Here is a 12,840-nt window from a genome sequence, read left to right as displayed (position 1 = left end):
AGTAGTCATCCCGGAACTATTGCTCGAGGCTGGCTAATGATGACGCAATGACACTTCCAGAGGTGGAGCTACACCTCTGGTAGCAGAGATTTAAAATTCCGTATGCGCAATGTAGTCATACAAAATCAAGGCACCATGACTACTTCATTCACTGAATTGGTCATGGTGCTTGTAATAAACATTTAACACCTATACTATACCTTCAAACCGATTTGAAATATTAAAAAATAACAGAGAATACAACTCTCATGTAGAACAATAGGATTAAGATGCATACACAAGTAAAGATTTTAGAATTATTTAGCAAAATAATATATTCTACAGATATTTGCCCAATAAAACTGTCAATTATATTAAAAACAGAGTATCTAACATTTTTTATTTTTTTATTTAAAGTTTTTTTATTGTTTTCACTTTAATATAACAGTGTTACATACATGGGTGTAAATATCGGAAGCATAAAAAAATTGGTACAGATACAACCAATAATGTACAGCAAAACAATGAGGTACGTTCAAAAATAGGTTACCATACAAAAACAGTATATTAAACAGTTTACAATGCGAAGACATGTGGAGTGCGTTAGAATTTCTTAACATTGGAGCTATACATAGATTTGAAAGCTGAGATTGAAACAAAAATGACAGCATTGGAATAGAGTGCGTGAAATGTACGTATTTGCAATACTGAAGTTTGAAGATTAAGATTAGTAACTTATATCTACCTCAATATATTGTAAAGATAAGTTCAGGTTTTGGTCTGGAATTGGGTCTGTAAGGCGATCTTTTGCCTTGGTAGATTGGTATAGTATAGGGGTGTAGTATAAGTCGCTAATTGTTGTCTTAGTGAATTCGTCTACTTGTAAGGAATTTAATCTATAGTCTAATTACGTGGTTATTGATATCAGCTCGTGTTTATTTAAAGAATAAAACTTAAAAATACTTAAAAAGAGGTGTCAGTTTGTTGTACGGAATTACTCCGTGGAGGTTGAATGATTTTGTGTGTGTTTGGGTTGTGGGTAGTCGTATCTGTAGTGTGTTTCGAATTTGTCGAGTTGAGTTCTGCGTGTAAATGGTTATCTATGAGTTACATTGTTTGGTTGGTGTTGATAAACTCTGCCCAAGGTTTCCAAATCCTGGTGAATTTAGTCATATTACCCTATCTGGCGTGTGTCAGTTCTTCCATCAGTTTAGTATTCTCTACTCTCTGAATCCATTCCCTCATGGAGGGAGCTTTTTGTAGCTTCCAATGTGTGGGAACCAACTGGGAGGCGGCCATAGCTAGGTGATTGAATAAGTCTTTTTCGTGTTTCTGCAAGCCCGGTGTTGGTAAAAGAAAAATGTAGTTGTCAGGAGCTAGTGGGATATTGGTCTGTAGAATGTGTTGTACGATTTTTTGGATCCTGTTCCAAAATTTGGCAATCAAAGGGCATTGCCACCAGATGTGGGCATGGTGAACCGATCCCTGACCGCATCTCCAGCATAGGTCTGGTGAAGCGCTGTGAATTTTGGTTGGTGTGTAGTGCCAGCAAAATATCCGTTTAAAGTTACTTTCTCGTACTGCAAGGGAAGTGGAGGATTTTTGGGCGGTCAAGAGGATTGTTTGCCATTGATGGGGGGTGAAAGCTAATTGTAGTTCAGTTGTCCATTTAGAGGTGTAGTTTGGTAACTCTGTGTCCCGTAACTCCCTTATTAATGAGTACATGGTCGATAGAATCTTTTTTGAGATCGAATGAGTAGAGCACAATAGTTCAAATTTTGTTAGTTGTCTGTCTGCTTTAAGTGGGAGTTGTTGAGATGCGACAAAGTGTGATAATTGACGATAATGAAATAATTGGTTCCCTGTATGAGTTGTGTGACTCGTGAGCTGTTCAAGATGTTTTAATTTCCCTGTGTAAATGACATCTTTTAATTGTAGTTTAGAGCCATTGGGATAATGCGCAAATACATTACTGAAGGAGCCCCTTTGGAGGAGAGGATTGTGAGCAATCGGGTATAATGGTGAAGGGGAAGGAGCAATGTCGGTTGTATTAAGTAATTTGTGCCAAATCTTTAAGGTCGGTGAAATTGTGGGATGTGTGCCAAGAAGTCTCAATTGTGGCACTCAATTGTGGCAGTGAGGGGTGCGTTTGTAACCAGAGGCATGCTGACAGCGGGGACTCCGAAAAGGAGCTTTCAATTACTGCCCATTGATGGTTTGGGACATCCCTTGTCCATTCGTAAATTCTGTGTAAATGAGTCGCCGTGTGATACAAATCTATGTCAGGCAGGTTCCGTCACCCTTTTTCTAAACTTTTGATTAGAGTCGCTCGCGCCAGGCGGGGTGGGTTGTTGGCCCATATGTATTTTGTGAATAGGGATCTAATTGTGTTAAAAAATGTATTTGGCAATGAGACCGGGAGTGTCTGTATAGGGTAAAGCAGCCTGGGGAGAAGGTTCATTTTGATTATGTTGATTCTACATAGCCACTCAAATTGAGGTTTGTGCCATTTTTGTAAATCATTGGTGATGGAGGAAATTAATGGGGGGAAGTTAAGATGGTAGATGGAGTTTAAGTCCTGTGGGATATGAACCCCTAAGTATTTAATAGAATTGGGTGCCCAACTGAAGCTAAACTTGTCTTGTAATAACTTGTTTAAGGTATTAGTTGAGTAGATGAGAGTAGTTCACATTTAGCAAGATTCGCTTGGAAGTTAGAGACCTTGCTATATGTCTCCATTTCCGATATAATGGCAGCCAGCGTTGAGGCAGGGTTAGATATGGTAAATAAAAGGTCATCTGCGTATGCAGTAATTTTATATTCATGTTGGTTAATTTGAAACCTTTGAATATTCTCATTGTCCCTGATCCCCTGGAGGAAGGGTTCTAAAACTGGGATGAATAGGATCGGAGAGAGAGGACAACCCTGTCTCGTGCCATTTGTTATGGTCACCGGAGTTGATAATTGCCCATTGACTCGGAGCCGAGCTGTCGGGAGAGAATATATGGCGCTCAGCCAATCCAGCCACCTCGGGCCGAATCCGAGCTGCTGTATTGTGTGTGACAGCAGGGCCCAACTGACTCTGTCAAATGCCTTTTCGGCATCTATGGCAAGGAGGGCACTGTGGGTTTTATCGTTCTGTGCCCAATGAATGAGATTTAGAATTTTCGTAGTATTGTTTTTTGCCTCTCTATTCGGGACAAAGCCTGCCTGGTCTTGATGGATAAGGCCCAGCAGAAGAGGTTTGAGTCTATTGGCCATAATTTTCGTAAGGATTTTTAAGTCCGTGTTTATAAGTGATATAGGTCTATAACACCCACATAGTGTGGGGTCTTTGCCAGGTTTGGGAATCAGCGTTATGGTGGCTTCTAGTGTTGATTTTGGGATGGTGGAAGAGAGTTTGGATGTGTTAAAGGCATTCACGAAGTGTTGGGCTAATGTTTGGGCCATAACCTTGTAGTATTTCCCAGTGTAACCGTCTGGGCCTGGGCTCTTACCTTGGGGGATAGTCTTTACAGTTTGTATGAATTCATCTATCGTGATGGGTTTGTCTAGAAAGGATGTGTCAATGGGGGGAGAGTACGTTTGATCCTAGGTTTTAGAAATCCGATAATGTCATCTGCGTTTGGGTGTCAATCACTCAGGTTATACAGGTGTGTGTAAAATTCGTGGAATGCTTTAATGATGTCTGGCATGTGGCATGTGAGCGTGCCCTTTTTTGATTTGATTTCTGAGATGAAGGGGGATTGTCTTTTTTTTTTGTAGGGATTGTGCTAACAATTTTCCAGCTTTGCCTCGCTGGGTATAATATAAGTTCTTGGTGAGGGATAATTTGCGCTTGGCATGTAGGGAAAGTAAAGTCGTTAATTCAGTCCTTTTGGCTAAGATTTGTTTATATCTCTCTAGGGAGGAGGTGCCCTGATGGTCGTCTTCAAGAGCTTTAATATCTTCCGTGAGTTGAGAGATCTTTTGTTCCCTCTTACATTTTAGGGACGCTGCTATACGAATAAATTCTCCCCTAAGGACTGCCTTATGTGTTCCAAAGGTCATGATTGGTGTGGTGTCCGATCTTGTGTTTTCTATAAAGTAATTGGTAGCTATTTCCCGTATTTGTGCAACTGTGTCAGGGTTATTTAAAATTAAATCATTGAGTTTCCATTGAGTTGCTGGGCTAGGGAGGTTCGGGATCAATAACGTCAAAATTAATGGGGCGGGATCCGACCAAGTAATCGTCCATGTAGAGCGGAGTATCTAACATTTAACCACTTTTAAGCTACATTCCAATTTGCCATTCAATAGCTGTTGGAAAGTGTTTTGTCTTTGATGGCACATTTTTCAATACTTTTCCATAATGAAACGGTTCCTTTTCTGCTAAACAGTGTAAGCTATATTTAGGATAGCACAGTAGCTGCCCCATGCCATGCAACTACAAAAATAAAATGATGATTCATAGTATATTGTTCCTAAAAGATGCAAAATAGCATCACGCAGTTCACTTCTAAAGAGAACTCACATTCTACTTCCAGCAGACATACATCCTACTGAGCAGATTCAGTAATGCTAATAACATTGGACAGATGCAGAATAAATGGAAGCTTGCCAAACATTTGATGTAACGGACACAATATTTAGAATCCCCCAACTACCTACGTATGAAAATATATTTCACAAGTACATTTTAAGTATAGACAAATATAACAAACATGTCAAAATAAAAATATTTGAAATATGTCTGCATATTCAGCAAGGCAAATGGCGTGTCTTAACGACTGCAATGCTAACATTTTCCTACAGACACAAGTCAAGGGGGGAGCACCAGTGTTCTCCTAAATAAACGTACAAACCGGTACTCATGGGCATATCTACCGGTATGTTTTATTTCTCACTTTCTAATCCTTTGCATTATTGTATACATTTAGTAGACAGGATATGTCCAATTTGTCCAATAAATTGGATAATACATTTGTCCAGCTCATTGAAGTGGTCTGGGGTCTTACATTGCAGCTCTAAGTCTGCTCACAGTGACTGTCTACCAGACAGCCACAAGAGGGCTTCCTGGATTAAAACAGACCTTTGGTCCGGTATCTGACGCTGGACCATTTTAGCACAGTTTGACATCTTGCCTGGGTCGTGCACATCCGGATTTAGTATCAGTATGCTGGTTAGTTGCTTTCTTATTGGTCCAGTAGAAAGACTATTGTCTTTCACTCCATGCAGAGGTTCATATTTACATGTTCATAGAGATAAAAGGTCCAGTGGGAGAGACACAACCAGCATATTCTCTACAAATATTGACACATGCATGTAAGGCAAATCTACCGTATTGGCCCAGTTCAGAGAGATCAGTAAGCCCCCTTGAGTAAAACAAGTCTTTTCATTCTATACACAAACTATAAAAGAAGGCGGCACTCCACCCTAATTGTCTTTAATATAAATAGAGGGCTGTATACTTCAGCACAAAAAGTCCTGCCAGGCTTAGGCACAATTTGTGTAGCCAAAAGGGTACAGGCTATCCCCGTTTTATTTTGTTTCTCCAAAAGGATCCTGCTATACTAAAACCAAAACATAACCTGTATTATTTAACGTTACCTGAATGTATCATACACAGGAATGAGTTATTTTTTTAATTTGTTCTCTAACTTCAGCTGTTTTTCCGGCAAGCCTACTTTGACCTAATACTGGAGAAACTATTGTAATTTCTCAACAATCCTCTCTATAGTGAGTAAACTCGTGACTTGAAAAAAACATCTCTCCGTAATTTATAGCCGAATACACTTAATGAAATAAAAACTACAATTATTTCTATGCAATATGTGCCCTATATCGACATCCTACACATTTCACCCAACATACATGGACAAACAGGCATGACAATGCAAAACTGAAACATCCTCTGCCTACTATTATATATTTATGCCAATATTATTATTATTTTATTTTTTTATTTTGGAATTCAAAACATTTCTATGGGATGAAAATGAGAGAACCGTGAGAAACCAGAATACTTTGGAAACAAATCCTTAATAAATAAAATACAATATCTAGCTGAGCGAGTATATACATCATTACTAAAAACTATAGCACTTCTGTACTGATTGTAACGATGCCAAACAGAATCTTACTTGTTTGCAACAAATCGCATCACAGTCCAATCTTTTGGAAACATCTCCGGTCTGATAAGAATCCTAAAGACTGTGAAAATCTGCAGCAAAAAGTCCTAGACACAAAGAAAGGAACAACTTGTAAACAATACAACCATAATAAATTACATATTTTACATAAAATAGGCACAAGAGATTGTAAGTTTCTTTGTTTTACTCAGAGATAGTGATGTCCCGAACAGTTCGCCAGGAACCGTTCGCTGGCGAACATAGCGTGTTCGCGGTCACGAACACACGCGATGTTCGGTCTGCCCCCTATTCGTCATGGAGGTGGGAGGGTCTGGGAGGGAGGGTCTGCTGCTGATTGGCTGGAATGTGTCTGCTGACTGTGAGGTACAGGGTCAAAGTTTACTCAATGATGACGAATAGGGGCGGACCTAACATCACGCGTGTTCGCAACCGCGAACACGCTATGTTCGCCGGCGAACGGTTCCCGGCGAACTGTTCGGGACATCACTACTCAGAAATCTACAAAATGAAAAAGTTATGGAGGAATGATTTATAAATAAATCTGACTGCCATTGATAAATCTGACTGCCATTCTGGGGTCAAGAAGGATTTTTTTTCCTAGTTTGTTGCAAAATTGTGCTTCAAACTGGGTTTTTTGCCTTCTTTTGGATCAACAGCAAAAAACAAATGTGAGGAAGGCTGAACTTGATGGGCGCAAGTCTCTTTTCAGCTATGTAACTATGTAACTATGTAATTTATCTCCAAAATAATAAAAGAGAATTATCACAAGATTTACAATTAGCCCAAAAGTTTAGGATTAAATGAAAGATGGTATCAATAGACACAGACACATTGAATACTGTTTATATTGAAGATAAGGAGCCTAAATATATAGTCTGAGGGGATCTGTGCCTAGATACCTACATACGTAATGTGTAAGAGGCCGTTTGCACAATATTTCTATTTAGACTGATGGAATGTCCTCATTTGAAAAGAGGTAATTGATTTGTGGTTCATACATATTTTGCTTAGCTGATTGAAGCAGTAAGATTTGTAATTAAAGGGACACTTTAGTCAAAAAAACAACTTTAGCTTAATGAAGCAGTGTTTGTGTGTAGATCATGCCTCTGCAGTCTCATTGCTCAATTCACTGCTATTTAGGAGTTAAAACATTTTTCGGTTTTGGTTTATGCAACCCTAGCCACACCTCTCCTGGCTGTAATTGCCAGAGCCTGCATGAAAACAAAATGGTTTCATTTTCAATTGCATGTTAACTTACTTTAAAGTTTTTATTTCCTGCTCTGTAAATTGTAAATTGAACTTTATTCACACATAGGAGGCTCCTGCAGGTTCTAACAAGCTATTAACAGAGCAGGAGAGAAGCCATTCTAAATTAAAAAGAGTTTGCAATAAAGGAAGTGTAAACATTAGATGACTCTTTACAGGAAGTGTTTAGGAAAGTTGTGTAAGTCACATGTAGGGAAGTGTGACTAGGGCTGCATAAACAATGTGATTTGACTCCCAAGTGGCAGAGGATTGATCAGTAAAATTAAGAGACATGATCTATACACCAAAATTGCTTAATTAAGCTAAAGTTGTTTAAGTGACTATAGTGTCTCTTTAAAATATTCATTATTAGTTTCTGAGAGGCTTTACAGCAAGTCGAGACGTGGAAAAATGGCTACTAAGATAAATCCAAAATATTTATGCAGATTTTCCACAGTACATTATTTATACATTTTGGCTTCAATAGCGATTACTTTTTTTTATTTAGTATTTTATTTAAAAATCTATACATTTGAGTAAATACAATTTTATGTTCGTTAATATAAGAAAAAGTTGTAAGTTCCATGAACGGTAAGCTTTAAACTATGCTGTTCTATTAATGGCACATAGAATTATTTAGAAAAAAATATATAATACTAGTTTAACCTTTCAACAGAATTTTAACCTTTAAAAATGATGTGTCATTTTTTATTATTCAGCTTGTTCACGAGGCCTGCAGGCAACCAAAGAAAATTTCATAAACTGTCAAATCAATCTAACCTCTCCTGGACCCTAGATGATCATGGCTTGCAGCTATATACTATAGACCTATACATCACTAGGGATTTAGATCTGCAGTCAGTCTAGGTAGACTATACTTAAACAGAACACAGCAGTTCAGTCTGAATCATGAAAATTTCACTCGATGGCCCGTTTTGCATAAACCTTCTGAACGCTCTATATAGAATATAAAATACATGTCTTCGTGGTGGACAGGCGCATCATTTGCAAACAGTTGACAAAGCTTGTCAGTATTTTGTTTATTGCCATAACACACCATAAAGACACTTAATTCCATGAAATTAGATAATAATAAATATGAATATGATGGTCTTGTTACTTCTATATACAACTTAGTACTTCCCAAACACCTGTGGATTGTTCTGCTCAATTATATTGTTTTTAATTTGAATAATTGAAATATTACTATCAAGTAACATATTTTATGCAAAAATTTGTGTCTGTTTATTATTAGCTAGCACTCCCATCAGACAGAATCAGTTTTATTGCAGTGATCAGTAGAAAGAAAGATAAAAAATAGACGATGAAAGGAGATCTGGTGCTGAAAGGACACCATAATCACTACAGATTTTAAATACATTCTTCAGGATCAGAAAATACCCCCGATTGGTACAGATCTATAAATGTGTAAAATAATCACTTTAAAAATGGACAGGGAGCTTTAGAACTCCCACTGACCAGGAAATATCTTACACATAGTTGCACATGTGAGTAAGAGTGAGCATTAAATAGTTAAACAGGAATTGCAAGATGGTACCTACACTCCTTCCTATCCACATATGTTAGGGGTAATTTTCTAAGCTAATCAGAAAATAAAAGGAAAGCTACATGTTCCTTCCTATTCAGTCCTATTCCATCCTAACCTTTACGGTTTAACCATTTCCAAATAGTTGTTATTGGGAAAGTGGTGAATAGAGGGAAACATTTTTACGGGGAAGGTGTTATTTCACATTAAGTAACTAGGGTTCATGTAGGACCAGGGACCTTGACATTCTGTACATACATGGAATATATATACTACCTCTTATCGCACCACACAGGAGGTGAAAGGGGAAGAAGTACTACATGATTTATCATGGTGATGACACCTCTAGCCCACCAGATAAGAGAAGGTCACAATTCAGACTTCCCTGGTTTCCTAAGGACACTTGCATCATAGTATTTTTTATAAGTGTGTGATGTGGGAAGGCTATCAGCAGAAACAAGATATTCCCCTTGGTTTTTAATTGCTTTATTATTTATTAGTGCTAGAGCAAAATGCTTTATCATGATGGATCTGAAATCCAACATGGACATATGGTGATACAGACATGTTCTCCGTTGTTCTGCTAGGCCTTTGGCATCACTTGAGTGCTTGTACTAGATGTTCTGCTCATTAGTAGATATTTCTCAGAGTAAAAAGCACATCCATGGCTTTCTTAAATTAACTGTCCTTTTTCTTTCTGGATAAAAGAGTGGGGACTCATGCTGGGTGGGGTATTCTTTTATTTTGGCTACGGACGCTATCAACAGATGTCTAATAAAAAAGCACTGCAAAGAAAAAGCTTGTTTAAAGAATACTGTATACTGTACTTCTGATTCTTCACTAATTAAAAAATGACCGAAATTATGTGGACATCAAGTGAATATAAATATATCAATATCTAATTCTATCTGGTTATAATATATAAAAATCTAATTATGATCTAGCATTATGTTTTACAACTATGACCATGAAACAAGGGAACATTTTTCATGATTGCTTACATTAACCAGCAAATTACTTCTTTGTAACTACATTGTCTATTATCTGCACGTCTTGGTGGTTGGCAAGGAAAGAACACTTCCCCAAATAGTAAAAGTGCAAACATTGTAAAATAAGAGAGCCACGAAGCACAGCAAAATGGAATATTGTTTTTTACCTTCATACCACTGATTTTTAAACATAATTAATTCTACTGCTGGCTCATGGCTAATTAACCCATCAAACTAAACTGATGTATCCTAATTAGAGATCAGAAAATCTCTGACACGTCCATAGCACTTCCTATGATTAATTATAATTGTGAACAGACCCTTAAAAGGATCCTCAACAGTCCAAATAAAAACATGTAAAAAATAAAAACACTGTTCTGTAGCTATATGCCACTAAAAAGTGTATGCAATTAATCATATTTTTTACATTGGGTTATATCTAAAAACAGTTTGCAAAAGCTTTAGATCGCTTGTCTGAAGCCTTGCAATCCCTCCCCTTCTATCCCCACCCAGACTTTCTGTGGCTGTCCAATCACAGATTTCCCAAATGCAGCTTAATGAGTGAGCTCTGAGCAATTGCTACCTCTTGGGTTTAGCTCCACAAACCAGGAGGTAACAGGACCAGTTGTGTGAATTCTAGCCAGAGAGGATTAACAAGGTCGATTTATAAATTTACCAATTTCTTTTCAAATCGGCACTTTTTGTAAAATGAAATTCTTTCTCCGTCATAATCAATTAACTGCTATAACTCACAGTCTCATGAAAGAGGACAACCCAGGTTGCCTAGGTTGCGTCAACTGCAACCATATGTATCCTTTAAAGGACCACTCTGGGCCCCAAAACAAATTCATTGGAATTAATCTCTGTGGAATTAATCACTTTGTTTCGTAAATAGGGATCTACTGACACTCTCAGCCTACCAGTGGCGTCCAGTCCAAGGTTCAGAGTGGAAAGAAGTGAATGAGCAGAGTGATTGGGCTCAATTTTAAAGACATTAGAGTTAAACCATTTATTTACAGTTTAATAAATTCAGGTAAGCCGGCACCAGGGACCTCCTCTCACTATGACAACTTCATTCCGACATGCATAACTAAATATGTGCCTTACATCATCACATGTCTGTGTGAGATGAGTTATGAGAGTAAAACTAATCTAACCCCGAAAAAAAATACAAGAACATAGGTTGAATATCCAGACTGTTTTCAGGGACAAACAAGAGAAAAACTAGCTGCAAAACACTTTTTAGAACTGGAACATCAGCTGCCTACATTATGCATCACAGTAATGGACATCATGCCTCTACTATCTAGTGGAAGGTATTGGACGTTCGGGATCTTTACTTTGCAATCTGCATCACCATTTGGACTAAATGTGAATGTTTTATTCAACTCATTCGTAAGTGCTTGTTAAAATCTGCATGGTTAGTTAGATTGTACCTCGTCTCACAGCAGTTAGAACTTGCTCTTAATGTGAAAGGACACTCCAAGCACCAATACAATTTTAATGCATTAGATTTTTTGGTTTGACCTCTGCTACAATGTAAAGTAGTAAGTGTACAGCATGTATAACAGTGTAAATTTGCTGTCCCCTCAAAATATCTCAACACACAGCCATTAATGTCCTATGGGAAAGCATTGGATTGGCTAAAAATCTGCCATTTTGATGATGTCACAAATGGAGCGGAGCGAGCACCAGCAGACCCGCGCGGCAATGGAAATCAGGTGAGTTTTAAACTTTTATAGGGGAGCTAAGGGGGGGGGCAAGCCACCTAAATGGTGGGTTAAACACTAGAGGGTCAGGAATACATACTTGTGTTCCTGACCCTATAGTGTTCCTTTAAGTATGGCACTTGGGTTCCTGTTCAAAGTAGAACATTTTGTGATTATTGTTTTATTCATGATGAGTGAGTTTTGGAGATCATTCCTTTAACACATCCAAAGGATGCTACCATTAGTTTCATTCCTCTTTATTTTTTTTAGGTTGTAACGTCACAGCCCATCTTTCTCTTTGTATAAAGTGGTGTGCATGCTAGACTTTAGGCTCTCACAGCTAGTGATATCCTTCACATGTGTACCAGTCTGTTTAAGTATGTATTGAACTGTCTACAATGCCTTCCTTTTAGTATTGTGACAATGGTACATAGCTCCCAAATTTTTGTTTATGTTTTATAAATAATAATAAATGACAAGTTGTACCAGTTTACTCCCACTGCAGTTGAAAACCGGTTATGACAGTGCAGGAATATGCCATAACTACATATTTAAATATGAACTCACAAGGAACCATAGCAATGTATGTTCTCTACGTAGATTTTGTCCCAAAGACATACCGTTTCCCTTAAATACATACAGAAGCTATGCTAGCTTTCTCTAGGCTGTACATATACATTTAAAAAATGTGTCTGCATGACTTCAAAAGAAGTCCCACTCTCCGAAGGTTTGATGGCTTAACCAGCAAACTAAAGAGAATTCTGCATCAAGCAATTAAAGAATCTTTAGGGACAAAGTCGAAATCTGTGTTAAGTGAAGTTCAGAATATTTAAAGTGTATTATGAAGCTAGCATAATTGAAGAACGTATGCTTATAAAATAAAAAATACATGGATAGCATCTTAAATTATCTGAGTTTACAGTCCTAGGCAAGCTTTACAATTCTCTCCGTGAATTTTTAATGGTCTGTGAGTTATCCTAACTACATACAAAATGAAAATATGAAAACCTCATTCTTAACTAATAAATTATGAAATACAATAAAGCCTAAATATTCAGCAAACTCTTTCATAATTTTTTTTTCCCAATCTTTGTTTTATTGCGACATATGAGATGGGATACAGAAAAAAGAAAAGGGAAATGTACGGTTTGTTCACAGCATGGGTTCAATACATCGTTAGTGTTAGGTAGATACATTTCCTTGTTTAGTAATGCCACATTTTTTGTTGGTTTGTTAAGTAG

General features: G+C 37.6%; 1 protein-coding gene across 2 annotated transcripts in view; it reads right to left on the bottom strand.

Annotated features, from left to right (window-relative positions):
• Window positions 1–12,840, bottom strand: part of DOCK4 (dedicator of cytokinesis 4) — a 352,968-nt gene that overhangs the window by 81,562 nt on the left and 258,566 nt on the right. For both annotated transcript variants that reach the window (XM_063446880.1, XM_063446881.1), the window contains exon 27: window positions 6,102–6,196. In XM_063446880.1, the coding sequence (XP_063302950.1) occupies window positions 6,102–6,196 (95 nt within the window). The remainder of the gene's footprint in view (window positions 1–6,101; window positions 6,197–12,840) is intronic.

The sequence above is a fragment of the Pelobates fuscus genome, chromosome 3, assembly GCF_036172605.1.
Source record: "Pelobates fuscus isolate aPelFus1 chromosome 3, aPelFus1.pri, whole genome shotgun sequence".
NCBI classification, from domain to species: Eukaryota; Metazoa; Chordata; class Amphibia; order Anura; family Pelobatidae; genus Pelobates; species Pelobates fuscus.
The sequence above is the reverse complement of the archived record's forward strand: the minus strand, read 5'-3'. Positions and strand labels throughout refer to the sequence as shown.